We start from the raw sequence: 13,912 nt of genomic DNA on the forward strand, positions 1-13,912 counted from the left end.
GATGCCTCATATTTATTTTTAGGTTTGTAGCGTGGAGCGCTTCACTTTTTATCTGATTGTTTTTTATGTGTATAGTGATTGCACGCATAGGTAGCAGCAGATCTACTTATTTCTCCATGGTGTGATATTTTTTCTGTCTTCTGTGCTATTTATTAGCCTGGGGATTTTTTATGATTTATTTAATTTTATTTCCCGAAGGCAAACCACAATCACTGTTAGGCAAAAAAACGCCATCCTGCTCTTTCAAATTTTCTCGTAACTGTGGTTGAAAATTAATATAGAATCGACTCCACTAACGATTAGAAAATGGAGCGAATGTTTCTACAATTTAACATTTTTACCAAACTTCTACTATTGTATGGCATCTGCAGGGGGATGAGGGATCCCTATCGAGGTTCTATCCATGATCTGGGGACCATTATTGCACCATCTTGGAGTTGCCTTGATTGCCTGGTGAATGGGCCATAAACCTTGCGAAATTTCCAAGTTACCCTCAAGATTATTACCTCTCCCCCCATGATGTTTTCACCAATCTATTGAATATTAGTTCACCTTGGATCAATTCAATGGAGGGATCTTCCTGGTTTCCATTTGCTCCCCCTATGGCCAACGAGTACTGATGGCGCTGACTTCTTCTATGCATGAACTTTAGTGACTCTTTGCAAAGGCTGTTTAATCAATCTCTTGAATACCAATGTTGTGACAATACATATAATGCTTTGCAGCTCCAGAAGAAGCCGAGTGGCGAAACATGTCGAGTGAAGAGCATAAGAATTTGTCTATATTTACCTTGGGCCAACTGAATATTGAACCCTACAGACTTCCCTGGGATGTAGGTGTTTTTGATCCCCAGGTTGGAGTGGTACAGTTTGTTTAAAATTAGTTTCTATTATTGTATGGCCAGTTTTAGAAGATGAGAGTGGAAGACCGAAAAAAAAAAAAAAAAATCTTCTACATACCCAAGTTGCCTGGGAGTGACAGAGCTTCCTGACCCATTCTATTAGTAGCACAGCATCAGGGGCCAAAACTGATATTTCCATCACAAGTTTCTTAGAGTCACTTCACCAGATAACCCCTGACACAGACATAACACAGACATTGCCAGACATCCACCACAGAACGTGACTCAGGGCCATCAGTGTGAACGTTAAACTAAATACAGACAATGCAAACAGTTCTTCGCATTGTTCGTCAGTCCTAAAATGAATGACTGCAACACAATGGAGGGGAATGTGCTATGTGACATCCGGAGAAGGATATCACTACTGGAATTTTCCACTAGGTATCCCGCACAGGGACTTCCCTATTGTTCTAATGGCTCTTCCTCTGAAAGTTCAGCTGGAAGGTCAGGAAAGAAGTGTCTGCAACAGTGTTAAGCTGAGTGACTTTAAAGTGGACCCTGCAGTTCAATGCTACACCGCATCCCTAGGGTGAGCTTGGGGATACCAGGAGAAAGACATCAAGGCACCTACGTCCTGCCTCAGACTCATGCGGTTCTCCAAACCAGCTAGTAGATTTTCAAACCATTGTTCCTACATATTTTTGTACAAACATTTTCATCAGTTAATTTGATGACAAATTTAATTCGAAGGTACGAGAGTTGTCAAGTCAAACAGGGACTTTTGAATATTTATAATAAAAGAACTAATTTCAGGGAGTGGAAACTATTTATTTTTCAACATACTCCCCTGCTACATTTATACATGTAGCGCACCCCCTAAGGAGCCACAAGTAGATGGGATCCCCACCCTGCACAGCCAGGCACACCAAATTTCCACAGGCACTCAGAGTCAGAGAACAGTCCAGTACTTAGTTTTTTGTTTTTGTTTTATTGAGGGATATGAACTTGACTTCAGAACAATTCCAGGGACAGCTTTTCCTATATACAGTCTATATACACTCCTCTGTTTCCTCCAGCACTCACTTGCAGTACTCCACTGGCACACTGATGGGTAATCTGACACAGAACTCAGTCAGATTTAGAGCAAAAGCCTGTTATAAGCAGGAACTTGAGGCCCCTTGTTGGGTAGCAAAAAAGGTCAGTGCCCAGCATACATTCCTGTGGTTACTGATCCCAGCACCACCTCTTCAGGCACAGCCAACCCACCTGGCTTCAGCTGCCCCTTTCACTAGACCTCCTGGCTAACTCCTCCACAGTCCTCTCAGACTGAGCACTCACCAGCCCACCCGGCTGACTTCTCAGGAGATCTCCCAGACATGCTGACCTTCTCCCGCTGTCCTTTCCTTGCTCCTGTGCCTCCACAAAGGGGTTCCTTTGTGTGTTGTGGGGGATCCTTCCAGCACCCGAGCCCCAGGCTTGAGGTCACCCCCCCCCAGAATGGGGGCGCCCTGAGAGGGCCTCCGACAGCCTCCTCAGCACTTATATTTATGAGGTGGCCTGTCCCCTGCCAGCCCATTTTGCTGGGGATTGTCTGAGGCCCGCATAAATATGCCAAGCAGCTCCTCCTAGCCTCCTCACACTACATCTGGAAGCTTCTCCAAGGTTCCAGAAAACCAAGAGACACAAGAGATGCTGCATGCTGAGTCATCCAGCCTCCCTGAGTCACTTGACCCTGACCCAGATTCAACCCAAGCCTGGCTCTCAGCCAAACCAATTTGCCTATGCTAACAACTAGCACACTAGCTAGAGGGTGCTACATACACATATCCCAGTGTTTAATGCCTGGAAAGCTTCGGCATAGAAAGATTTGTCAGTACGCCTGAACCATCCTAGGACAGCCTGTTTCACCTCGTCATCTGTGCTGAAATGCTGACCTCCGAGGAACTCTTTTGGGGGTCCAAACAGGTAGAAATCACTCAGAGAGAGGTCCGGGCTGTAAGAGGGATGTGGCAATACCTCCCAGCCGAGTTGCTCTGATGTGCACCAAGTGCGGTGAGCAGTATGAGCTTGTGCATTATCCTGGAGACACAGAACGCACTTAGTGATCAAACCAGGTCGTTTTTTTCCCCAGACGAATATGCACATCACTCAGAACATGACAGTAAGCGAAAAGCTGTCTTGGTACCCAGCATGCGCTAACTTTGAAAATGCAAATGTTCGTAAATTATTGTGTTCACTGTTCCCACAGAAAGATTTATCTCAATTTCACAACAGTTTATGTGTTGATTATCCAGGATCAGGCGTTCCGCCTGCTGAATGTTCACAGGACTGACTGCTGTGGGCTGAGAACCACCACGGACAGGATCCTCACTGTCGGATGTATGGCCATCTTTGAAAAGTTTACACCATTCAAATTTCTTACTGCGTCTCATCACCGTACTGTGCTTGAAGTCTTCTGTAGATATCTGCGTGTTTTATGTCTTCGTTCACAAGAAACTTCATCACCATACCCTGTTCCATGCAGGCACTAACACTGTTGTCTGCCATCTTGATTAACTTGATTGGACTGGCCCGCGACATGTGTGTGTGCATATCAGTAATAGGACACACTTGCCACTTACTACCGTGTGTAGTACTGCCATGCTAGCATCCCTTTTATACCTTTAAAATTAAAAGTCCGGGTTTGACTTGAATGCCCCTCATATTTAACCACTTAAGGTCTGCCCTATAGCAGTTTTACTGAAAGAGGGCAGCTCCTCTGCGCCGGATCATGTATATGTACGTGATCTGGCTCTTCCGGGTAGGGGGTGCTCATGCTGTCACACACAGCGGGAGCCCAGTGGCGGGTACTGCAGACTCGATGTCCGTCTGCATCCGCCGATCATCTAGCAGAGAGGCAAAACGGTGGTCTGCCTATGTAAACAAGGCAGATCACCGTTCTAATATGAGGGAAGGTATAGATCAGTGATGGCGATCCTTGGCACCCCAGGTGTTTTGAAGCTACATTTTCCGTGATGCTAATGCACTCTGCAGTGTAGTTGAGCATCGTGGGGAATGTAGTTCCAAAACATCTGGGGTGCCAAAGTTTGCCATCTCTGCAAAGCAGGGACTAGGATCCATGTTTTCCCCTAGTAAAATCACCTCCCACAGTACATATAAACATGCTAATGTTAACCCCTTCCTGGCCAGTGTCATTAGTACAGTACGTCACTTGCCTGACGAAGGGGCCCTGTGTGGCTCCGAAACGTTGCTGTATATTTATCATGTGACCACAGAATAAAGCTTTGGACCCTTTTGAGGCATCCTTGGTGTGCTGATGACATTTATTCACTTCCTTTGATTGCTCCTGAAGTTAGCCCCTTCCTAGCCAGTATCATTAGTATACCGGCAGTGCATTTTTTAGCACTGATCACTGGTTGTCAGTTAGTGTCCGAACTTCTGCCACAATATCGCAGTCGCTGATCATGGCCATTACTAGTAAAAATAAATAAATAAAAATATATCCCATAGTTTGTAGACGCTATAACTTTTGCGCAAACCAATCTATATACATAGTTACATATTTACATAGTTACATAGTAGGTGAGGTTGAAAAAAGACACAAGTCCATCAAGTCCAACCTATGTGTGTGATTATGTGTCAGTATTACATTGTATATCCCTGTATGTTGTGGTCATTCAGGTGATTGTCTAATAGTTTCTTGAAACTATCAATGCTCCCCGCTGAGACCACCGCCTGTGGAAGGGAATTCCACATCCTTGCCGCTCTTACAGTAAAGAACCCGCTACGTAGTTTAAGGTTAAACCTCTTTTCTTCTAATTGTAATGAGTGGCCACGAGTCTTATTAAACTCTCTTCTGCGAAAAAGTTTTATCCCTATTGTGGGGTCACCAGTATGGTATTTGTAAATTGAAATCATATCCCCTCTCAAGCGTCTCTTCTCCAGAGAGAATAAGTTCAGTGCTGGCAACCTTTCCTCATAACTAAGATCCTCCAGACCCTTTATTAGCTTTGTTGCCCTTCTTTGTACTCGCTCCATATACGCTTATTGGGATTTTTTTTTACCAAAAATATGTACAGTAGCAGAATACATATTGGCTTAAATTTCTAAAGAAATTAGATTTTTTCAATTTTTTTTATTTGATAGGTTTTTTACCAGAACGTAACAAATTGTTTTGGTGTTTTGTTTTTCAAAATTGTCGTTTTTTTTTTTTTTTGTTGTTTATAGCACATACAATAAAAAATGCAGAGGTGATCAAATACCACCAAAAGAAAACTCTATTGCTGCGAAAAAAACCATTTTTTATTTGGATACAATGGTTAGTTAAAGTAACGCAGTGCCGTATCGCAAAAAATGGCCTGGTCATGAAAGGGGGGTAGGGGTAAATCTTCCGGAGGTCAATTGGTAAAGAAAAAAGTGTGCATTTAACATTCGATTTTGGAATGAAAGTTTTTTTTTTTTTTACTGACACTAAGATGAGTCTCATAATGCCAAGACACTGCAATTTTGCTTTCAATGCTCCAATTATTACATGAGCCCATTCATGGCTGGTTCTCTTGCATACGTAGTTTTCATTAGCAGACGTCGCTTTGTTATATACGCTTTTCCTCCTGAAGTGTATTTAGTCGGACTGACCCTTTAATTCAGTTATGATTTACAACATTTATTTTAATTACTTCTAACAAGGGGAAATTAAGGCATATTTGCTAAACCTGACCACTCGAAGGTCGAAGCCGAGCATTTTAGTATGTGTAAGAAGGTCAGGAAAAAAAAATCTAATTCCCAGAACACACAGGAAAAGTCGATGAAAAAGATAATGAAAACACGATCCCTGAGGCTGCAATCACTGGCATGACAAGAGCCTTGAGGATTTAATTCCACTGCTTATTCATATCCCGCTTGTTTCAAGCTCCATTTCAGAAATTGATTGTTTCTAATAATTTTATTGGGTTTCATCGCTGGAGCCGAGCCATCTACAGCCATGAAAATGATATCTTCCTTTAGACGTCAATGTGACCCAGGAGGAGGAAAACCTGCTACATAACTGCTGGAGTGGGACTACAGGTCTCAGCGTGACAGTGGAGCTGGGTCCAGTGTGCCCACTCAGTGAACCTACCAGGATAGGAAGATAAATGGGCAGCACAGTGGCTAAGTGGTTAGCACTTCTGCCTAACAGCACTAGGGTTGCTGGTTTGAATCCCAACCACACTACTACCTGCTTGGAGTTTGCATGTTCTCCCTGTGCCTGCGTGGGTTTCCTCCGGTACTCCAGTTTCCTCCCACACTCCAAAGACATGCTGGTAGGTTAATTGGCTTCTTTCTAAATTGGCCCTAGTATGTGTATGTATGACTGTGAGTTTGGGACCTTGGATTGTAAGCTCCTTGAGAGCAGGGACTGATATAAATGTACAATAAATATGTAAAGCGCTGCATAAATTGATGTTGCTATATAAGTACTTGTAATAAGAAAAAGTTGCTATTGCTGACTTGTATTTGAGCTGCAGACTACAGGACTTGGCCATAGCAACTATGTTCACTGGCTTCATGCTTGTTTAAGTATTAACAGGTTCCTACTAAGAACCATGTAGCCACCAATCAGATTCAAACTTTAAGGCATGGTTCACATATATGCGAATCGGATGCATTGTGAACCACATCTGATTCGCATAACATGTGAACCAGACCGGCTTTCAATGGAGCCGGTTCACATTTATGCAGGCCGGTTGCGGTGTAAATTAAAAAAGGGTCCTGTGCGTTTTTCAGTCTGGTTCAGGTGTGATATAAAGGAGTTATAAAGGCTTTTTTTTATCTTAATGCATTCTATGCATTAAGATAAAAAGCCTTCTGTGTGCAGCAGCCCCCCCAGCACCCCTTAATACTTACCTGAGCCCCATCTCTGTCCAGCGATGTCCACGAGTCCCTCGGCCATCCAGGACTCTCCTCCTGATTTGCTGAGACACAGCAGTGGCGCTATTGGCTCCCAAGGCTGTCAATCAAAGTCAGTCAGCATCAAGAGAAAGGGGGGGTGGTGGGGCCAAACGGCAGCTACTTGTCTGAATGGACACAGGGAGCTGTGACTCAGCTTGTGTGCCTTCATAGCAAGCTGCTCGCTATGGTGTTGTTTCGTCACATATGGCGACCCATCACATTTGGCTACCCGCTGGAGTGCGCATGCGCGACGACGCCATATGCGTTCTAGCAGTTTTAGGACAAAAGAGCACACTAAAACCGTCACGGAAGTGACGTTCCGTCACCGCCATCTTGCTACACCCCGCACTTCTCCATAGTAAGGATACACTGAGAGGGGGAAAGCGGACATCTTCTTACACCCACCGGAGTCTTATTTTTAGCAGTAAAATGAGTTTATCTAGTGAAATACAGTACTTACAATTCAAGCCTGCTTATGTCATAGGTTTGCTAATCTGACAGAAGTTGGCTGCTTTCAAAATTCAACATCTAACCAGTCAGACGTAGTTCTAAGTACTGTATTTCACTATATAAACTCAGTTTACTGTTACAAATAAGTGTACAATGCAAAACTCCGGTGGGTGTAACAAGATGTCCGCTTTCCCCTTCTCAGTGTATCCTTACTATTGAGGAGTGCAGGATGTAGCAAGATGGTGGCGACGGAACGTCACTTCCGTTACACATTCTGACGGGTCACCTAATCTGAGGAAACAACAGTGTTGGAACGCAAATGGCGGCGTCGCGAATTCGCACTCCAGCGGGTAGCCAAATGTGATGGGTCGCCATATGTGACGAAACAGGGGCACTCAACTGGAGGGAGGGACTAGGGGCAGCAAAGAGGGACCCGAGAAGAGGAGGATCCAGACTGCTCTGTGCAAATCCACCACACAAAGCAGGTATGTACAACATTTTTGTTATTTAACAGAAAATAAAATATATACTTTACAATCACTTTAACCACTTCAACCCCGGAAGATTTGGCTGCTCAATGACCAGGCCATTTTTTGCGATACGGCACTGTGTCGCTTTAACTGACAATTGCGCGGTCGTGCGACGCTGTAACCAAACAAAATTGATGTCCTTTTTTTCCCACAAATAGAGCTTTCTTTGGTGGTATTTGATCAGGTCTGCGGTTTTTATTTTTTGCGCTATAAACAAAAGAAGAGTGACAATTTTGAAAAAAACACTATCTTTCACTTTTTGCTATAATAAATATCCCGCATTTGGGAGAGATTGGTCTTCATACATAGTATGAACACACGATCTGTCTCTACTCCCCTGAAAGAACCGGGATCTGTGTGTGTTTACACACACAGATCCCAGTTCTCGTTCTGTCACGAGCGATCGCGGGTGCCAGGCGGCTATCGTGCCCGCTGGGCCCATGCTGCGGGCGCGCTCGCGCACACCCCTAGTGGCCAAAAAGAAAAGTGACGTAAGGTAACGTTGATTTGCCCAGCTGAGCCAACCTGCCGCTGTAAAACTGTGGCGGCTGGTCCGGAAGTGGCTAAGTATCAAATTCCCGCCAGAATCACACCCAAACCGCTGAATGGAAACCGCACTGGACTACGCACTGAAACCTACCCTGCATATATGTGAGCCCAGCCCAAAGTAAAACTAAAGGCATTTTATTTTTAGTTTTGGATAAAGAACAAAAAAAAGCTTTACCTTTTAGGCTGCTTTCACACTGAGGCGCTTTTGGGCTAAAAATAGCGCCTGTAAAGCGCCTGAAAAACGGCTCCCCTGCAGTTTCAGTGTGAAAGCCCGAGTGCTTTCACACTGAGAAGGTGTGCTGGCAGGATGTTAAAAAACTCCTGCAAGCAGCATCTTTGGAGCGGTGAAGGAGCGGTGTATACACCGCTCCAAAACCCGCTCCTGCCCATTGAAATGAATGGGCAGCGCTGCCAAACTGCCGGCAAAGTGCCGGGTGTTAAATACTAGCTAGCGGCCGAAAACCTCCATAAAAACGACGGTAAAGCGCCGCTAAAAATAGCGGCGCTTTACCGCCGACACCCCAGTGTGGAAGCAGCCTTATGCTGCGTACACACGGTCGGACTTTTTCGGCTACAAAAGTCCGACAGACATTCGACAGACTTTTGACAGACTTTTGGCGGACTTGCGGCGGACTTTCTAACGAACGGACTTAACTACGTACGATCACACAAAAGTCCGACGGATTCGTACGTGATGACGTACACCGGACTAAAATAAGGAAGTTGATAGCCAGTAGCCAATAGCTGCCCTAGCGTCGGTTTTTGTCCGTCGGACTAGCATACAGACGAGCGGATTTCTGGGTCCGGCGGAGTTACGACGTAAAGATTTGAAGCATGTTCCAAATCTAAAATCTAAAATCCGTCAGATTTGTGACTGGAAAAGTCCGCTAAAGGTCCGGTGGAGCCCACACACGATCGGATTGTCCGCCGGATTTGGTCCGTCGGAGTCCGTCGGACCAGTCCGGTCGAAAAGTCAGACCGTGTGTACGCGGCATTAGGCTTAGTTTTTCAAGCGATTTTGCATTAAAAAAGTGCCTGAAAACCTCAAGAAAAATGCTGGGGCTGTGCGCTTCCATTGCAGCTCCTCCATTGCATTCCATTCCTGCTTGCAACATTTTTGGAGCATGTTTGGGGAGTAAACAAAACTGCCCCAAAAACGCCCCCCACTAACCAATTTTGGTGCAGTTTTTGAGTCACGTGTTCTTGAAAAACTGTACTGCAAATGTTGCAAAAGCGCATAGGCGTTTTACTGGCAGTTTTGAAGTGAACCAGTGTTGAAAGTGCCCTAAGTTTGACTTTAAGGGCAGGTCTGATACTGATTGGGGGCTAAAGAAGAAATAACTCCAGGATCAGCAAAACAGCCAAGCAACTAGCATTTTTCAGGATGTCAGCAGCGGCAGGCTACATACTGCTTTAAAAAAAAAAGTTTATTTTAAGCAGCAGGGTTACAAACAGTGATGAGCTCAGGAATGTTCATATCCTAGTCTGAACCCGCCGTTAAGCTGTCACTGTACTGGACCAGTCATCTGTGGCCAGAGCATTCCCCACGCCTCAGCCACACATATACATTGGGCATGCATGCATCTACGGGGTGAGGAATGCCTTAGATACTTATTATTGGCCTAGTACAGTGACAGCTTCCTGGTGGGGTCTCACAGATGTGTACAAAAAAAGATCCAAACACGCTTGACGCCTAGTTACAAATGTTGGGAATTCCTTCACGTTAAGAGAGGACAGATTAGTTACTATGGACAACAACAACCGTTCTCCCATCAACCATTTTAGTTACTAACATTAAATTTTAGCTGTGGGTGTTTATGAAAATGGGAAAACTGTCATGTTGCCAACAGCAACCAATCAAATGATTTCCTGCATTTCACAAATGGCACAAAGGCAATGTTGGTTGCATTCAAATGAGTTGCTTAGTGTTTTTTGTATGTGATAAAAGGACAGCTTAGGCTGTTATACTATATGTAATACATATATGGATTTTAAATGAACTTGGTAGGATAGGAATATGAAAGCTGATACTGATTTTTTTGAATTTGCATTTTTCAGGGCCATCATCCCGAACCTTTACTTTACTACTAGCTGTGTCACTGACCAGAAAAAAATTCTTTACATAGCATAGCCAAAAATGTAAATGTTTTCCAGTTAGTGAAGTAAACGCACTAAGTAGTGAAGTAAGGATAAAAATATGATTTGGCTTTACGTTATATTTGCCCCCAAATCTGCTTTGGTTTACACTTACATGCCCAAGTCTCCATAGTAGTTGTAGAACTCCATATGGTTGCAGGCCTGAATCCATCCCACCCTCCAGGTCTCCTTCGCGGTAATTGGAGGCACTAAGACTTCAGCGGTGGCTCGAAAGTGGGGCGTCCTGTATCTCAGTACGACACTAGATGACTCATCAATCTTGGTGGGCGTGGAGTCAATGGTGGCTTTGATGTCTAGAACAGAAATGGACTCTCGAAAGACCTTGGGCTTGCAGCTTAGACTGTGGATGCACCCCATGGTATTTAGCACCAGTGCAATCTCTAGAAGGCTCAGGCAGTCTTGAGGAAGACGACTCATGGAGACCAAGATGTTCTTTTTTCCATCCAAGTCACAGCTGGATGAGATCTCGTCCTGACGGCTGTAGCTGACGTGGTAGATTTCCTTTGCTATATCCATAGAGATGGAATGAGGAGCATCTCAGAGATGCCAGCTATGTGCCGGTTCCAGGATTGCCCCGCTGGGTACCTGGAATAAGCAATATTTTTAGTTTAGCAATGAAGAATAGCAGTTGTCATTACCTGTCATTTAACTGCCATTAAGCGTTTTATTGTGATATCCCTAGCATCCAATCAGCATCCATTTTTTACTTTGGCCAGGGCCTAGAAGTAGAGTCAGGAGAGGTTCCCTCTTTAGGTGCGGGGTGAGGAGTGCACAGATTGGATGGTAGTGTCTACCTCTGTGTTGCCCTAACCATCTCCTGCAATGCGTAGGACTAAGATGTCATGCTGATAGCGCAGCTCTGCTGATTACACTGGAGTGGCTCTTCCACTGTAATCAATGGGATCTACTGTCACTGTGACAGGCAACCCAGCTCTGTATCAGGGGCACTAACACTTCTCCACAGAGCCCAGCAAACCAGCTATCTAGCATCCCCTCACTTTCATCCACTGAACCCCCATATACCACTGCTCTGCTTCCCCATATAGCATCCTCCCTGCACTGTGACTCTCCTTCCTCTCCGGCATCCACCCTGTATTGCACCTGTATTGGGCCTCTCCTCCCCATCCTACCTGCATTGTTTCTCTTTGCCTCTTCTTCAGCATCCACTTGTAGTTAAGCTCATTTCCCCCTTGAGTGTCCCCCAGTATTGTTACTCTTCTTCCCCATAGTGGCCCCTACCTTGTTCTTCTCCTCTATCCTCCTACAGCATTCATCTATGTTAATCCCCCCCCCCCCCAGTGATCCCCTTTGCTTCACCATCAACAATCCCTTACCCTTGTTGTGCATCTCTCCTTCCCCTCCAATAAAATCTTGTAACCCCTACTGTATAATATAACCCCTCCACTGCATCCTGCCAGGGACTAGGGGGCATGCCAGTTACTGGGAGGTTCACTTGCCAGCCATTGATGACATAATGGAAAAACATGTTACCCATGTCTCAAAATTGGTATCCACAGGAGAGAACAAAATACCATCATGACTTTCAACTGCAGTAAATTACACCCATTATTTAAAAGTCAGTATTTGTAGCAGCTGGCATTTAATTTTCACAAGACCAAGTTCTTCCTTAAATCTACCATTAAAGAGTTGCATTATATTTGTTGGGGAAATGAATAAAAATCCAGTTGATCCTGCCAGAAATCTTGTTAGCGTTCTGTGCTTTCACCTGTGCTGTATATTGTTAAAGAGGAGTTCCACCCAAAAGTGAAACTTCCGCTTTAAGGACTCCTCACCCCCTAACATTTGGCATGACATTTTTTTTTTGGGAGGGGGGGTGGGTACCTAGTTTTGACAGGTACCCAGCTCCCATTTCCGCTCACGCCTCCTAGGCGACTCCTCCTCTCCCCCTTCCTCTCTAAAATCTCGTGTGACACATCACAGGTCCCAGAAGATTGCTCAGCCATTCAGGACGCACATGAGCAGAGTGCACCCGGCTGTGAAGCCGCAAGCTGTCACAACCGGGTGCCCACACTTGCAAAGCCGGTGCTGGGGAGAGGAGAGGGAGAGGAGCAAGGCTTCAGGCGGCCACATCGCTGGACCGTTAGTTTGTGCTTATTAAAAGTCAGCAGCTACACTTTTTGTAGCTGCTGACTTTTAATGAACAGAAAAACGAGTGGAAATCCGCTTTGGGCATCATGCATAGTGGACAAAAAAAAAACACATTTCCTACACTTTTTATGCCCCTCCATTGCTCCCCTTTTCTCCACCACCAACAACTCCTTCCGCTTGTTGTGCATCTCTCCTTCCACTCCAGTAAAATCCTGCAATCCTACTGTATAATATAACCCCTCCACCGTATTCTGCCAGGGAGTAGATGGCATGTCAACCACTGGGAGATTCACTTGCCAGCCATTGGGGACATAATGGAAAAACATGTTACCCATGTCTCAAAATTGGTATCCACAGAGAGAACAAAATACCATCATGACTTTCAACTGCAGTAAATTACACCCAGGGGCAAACTGGAGACTCTTGATAAACACAGCTAAGTGACCTTGCTGAATACATTTCTTGAAGTCATATATTATTCACTCATAATCTTTTTGGTGCATTGTACTGTGGCAAATTAGATTTTGTCAGTGATATTAACTTTCTATGATTTCATGTGGGTATCATGTATTACTATAGGGCAGATTTTGCTGGTTGGAAGCTGAAGAGTGAGAAATTTGAGTCGAAAGTGAAAAACAGTTTTGCTTTTGACTGCTGGTGATTGAAGTGTTTGCATTTTTAGTTTTTTAGTTTTATTGTCACTTTTTTTTTTTTTACCAGAAAAATGTTTATTAAACAAATCAGCATTACAGTACAAAATAAGTTAGTACATTCGGTGGAAATAGAATAAAGACAGTAAGATTTACCACCATCCGGTAGCCACTATTTATCAAATATTCCAGCTGTGCAGATGTCAGATATATCACTTAACAGTACACCTTAGTGCATTCTAGTATTATAAAATCTTAGGTAACATTATGCAAGTAACCAGCATTTTGATTAAGCCTGGGCGGGGAGGGGATGGGGGGCGGGAAGGGAGTGGAAGGAGGGGGGGGGGAGAGAAGGGGATGAGGGGGGAACGGGGCAAATGGAGAAGAGACATGGGATAAAGAATGTCCTCCAATATGTCTCACGTCTTGGTTAGGGGGTAGGGGGTTCAGGGACCCCGGAAGCATCTACCCAGGAGGACCAGATTTTATCAAATTTCCCTGGGCATTGCCTACTTTCATATGTCATTCTATACAGAGGAAGTACCAGGTTCACCGACCTTCTCCACGAGGCCAGAGTGGGAGGCTCTACTAGTTTCCATCTCAGTAAAATTTCACGTCTAGGATAATATAATGAGAAGGTAAGACACAATTTACTATACCTATCTCCCTCAACATCTTCCAAGTAATTGAGTAATAGT

General features: G+C 44.5%; 1 protein-coding gene across 1 annotated transcript in view; it reads right to left on the bottom strand.

The window, feature by feature from the left end:
* Window positions 1-13,912, bottom strand: part of FAM78A (family with sequence similarity 78 member A) — a 58,098-nt gene that overhangs the window by 21,280 nt on the left and 22,906 nt on the right. The window contains exon 2 of the mRNA XM_073600499.1: window positions 10,550-11,040. Coding sequence (XP_073456600.1) covers window positions 10,550-10,971 — 422 coding nt within the window. The 5' untranslated portion in view covers window positions 10,972-11,040. The remainder of the gene's footprint in view (window positions 1-10,549; window positions 11,041-13,912) is intronic.

Source organism: Aquarana catesbeiana, linkage group LG09 (assembly GCF_042186555.1).
Source record: "Aquarana catesbeiana isolate 2022-GZ linkage group LG09, ASM4218655v1, whole genome shotgun sequence".
Taxonomy (NCBI): domain Eukaryota; kingdom Metazoa; phylum Chordata; class Amphibia; order Anura; family Ranidae; genus Aquarana; species Aquarana catesbeiana.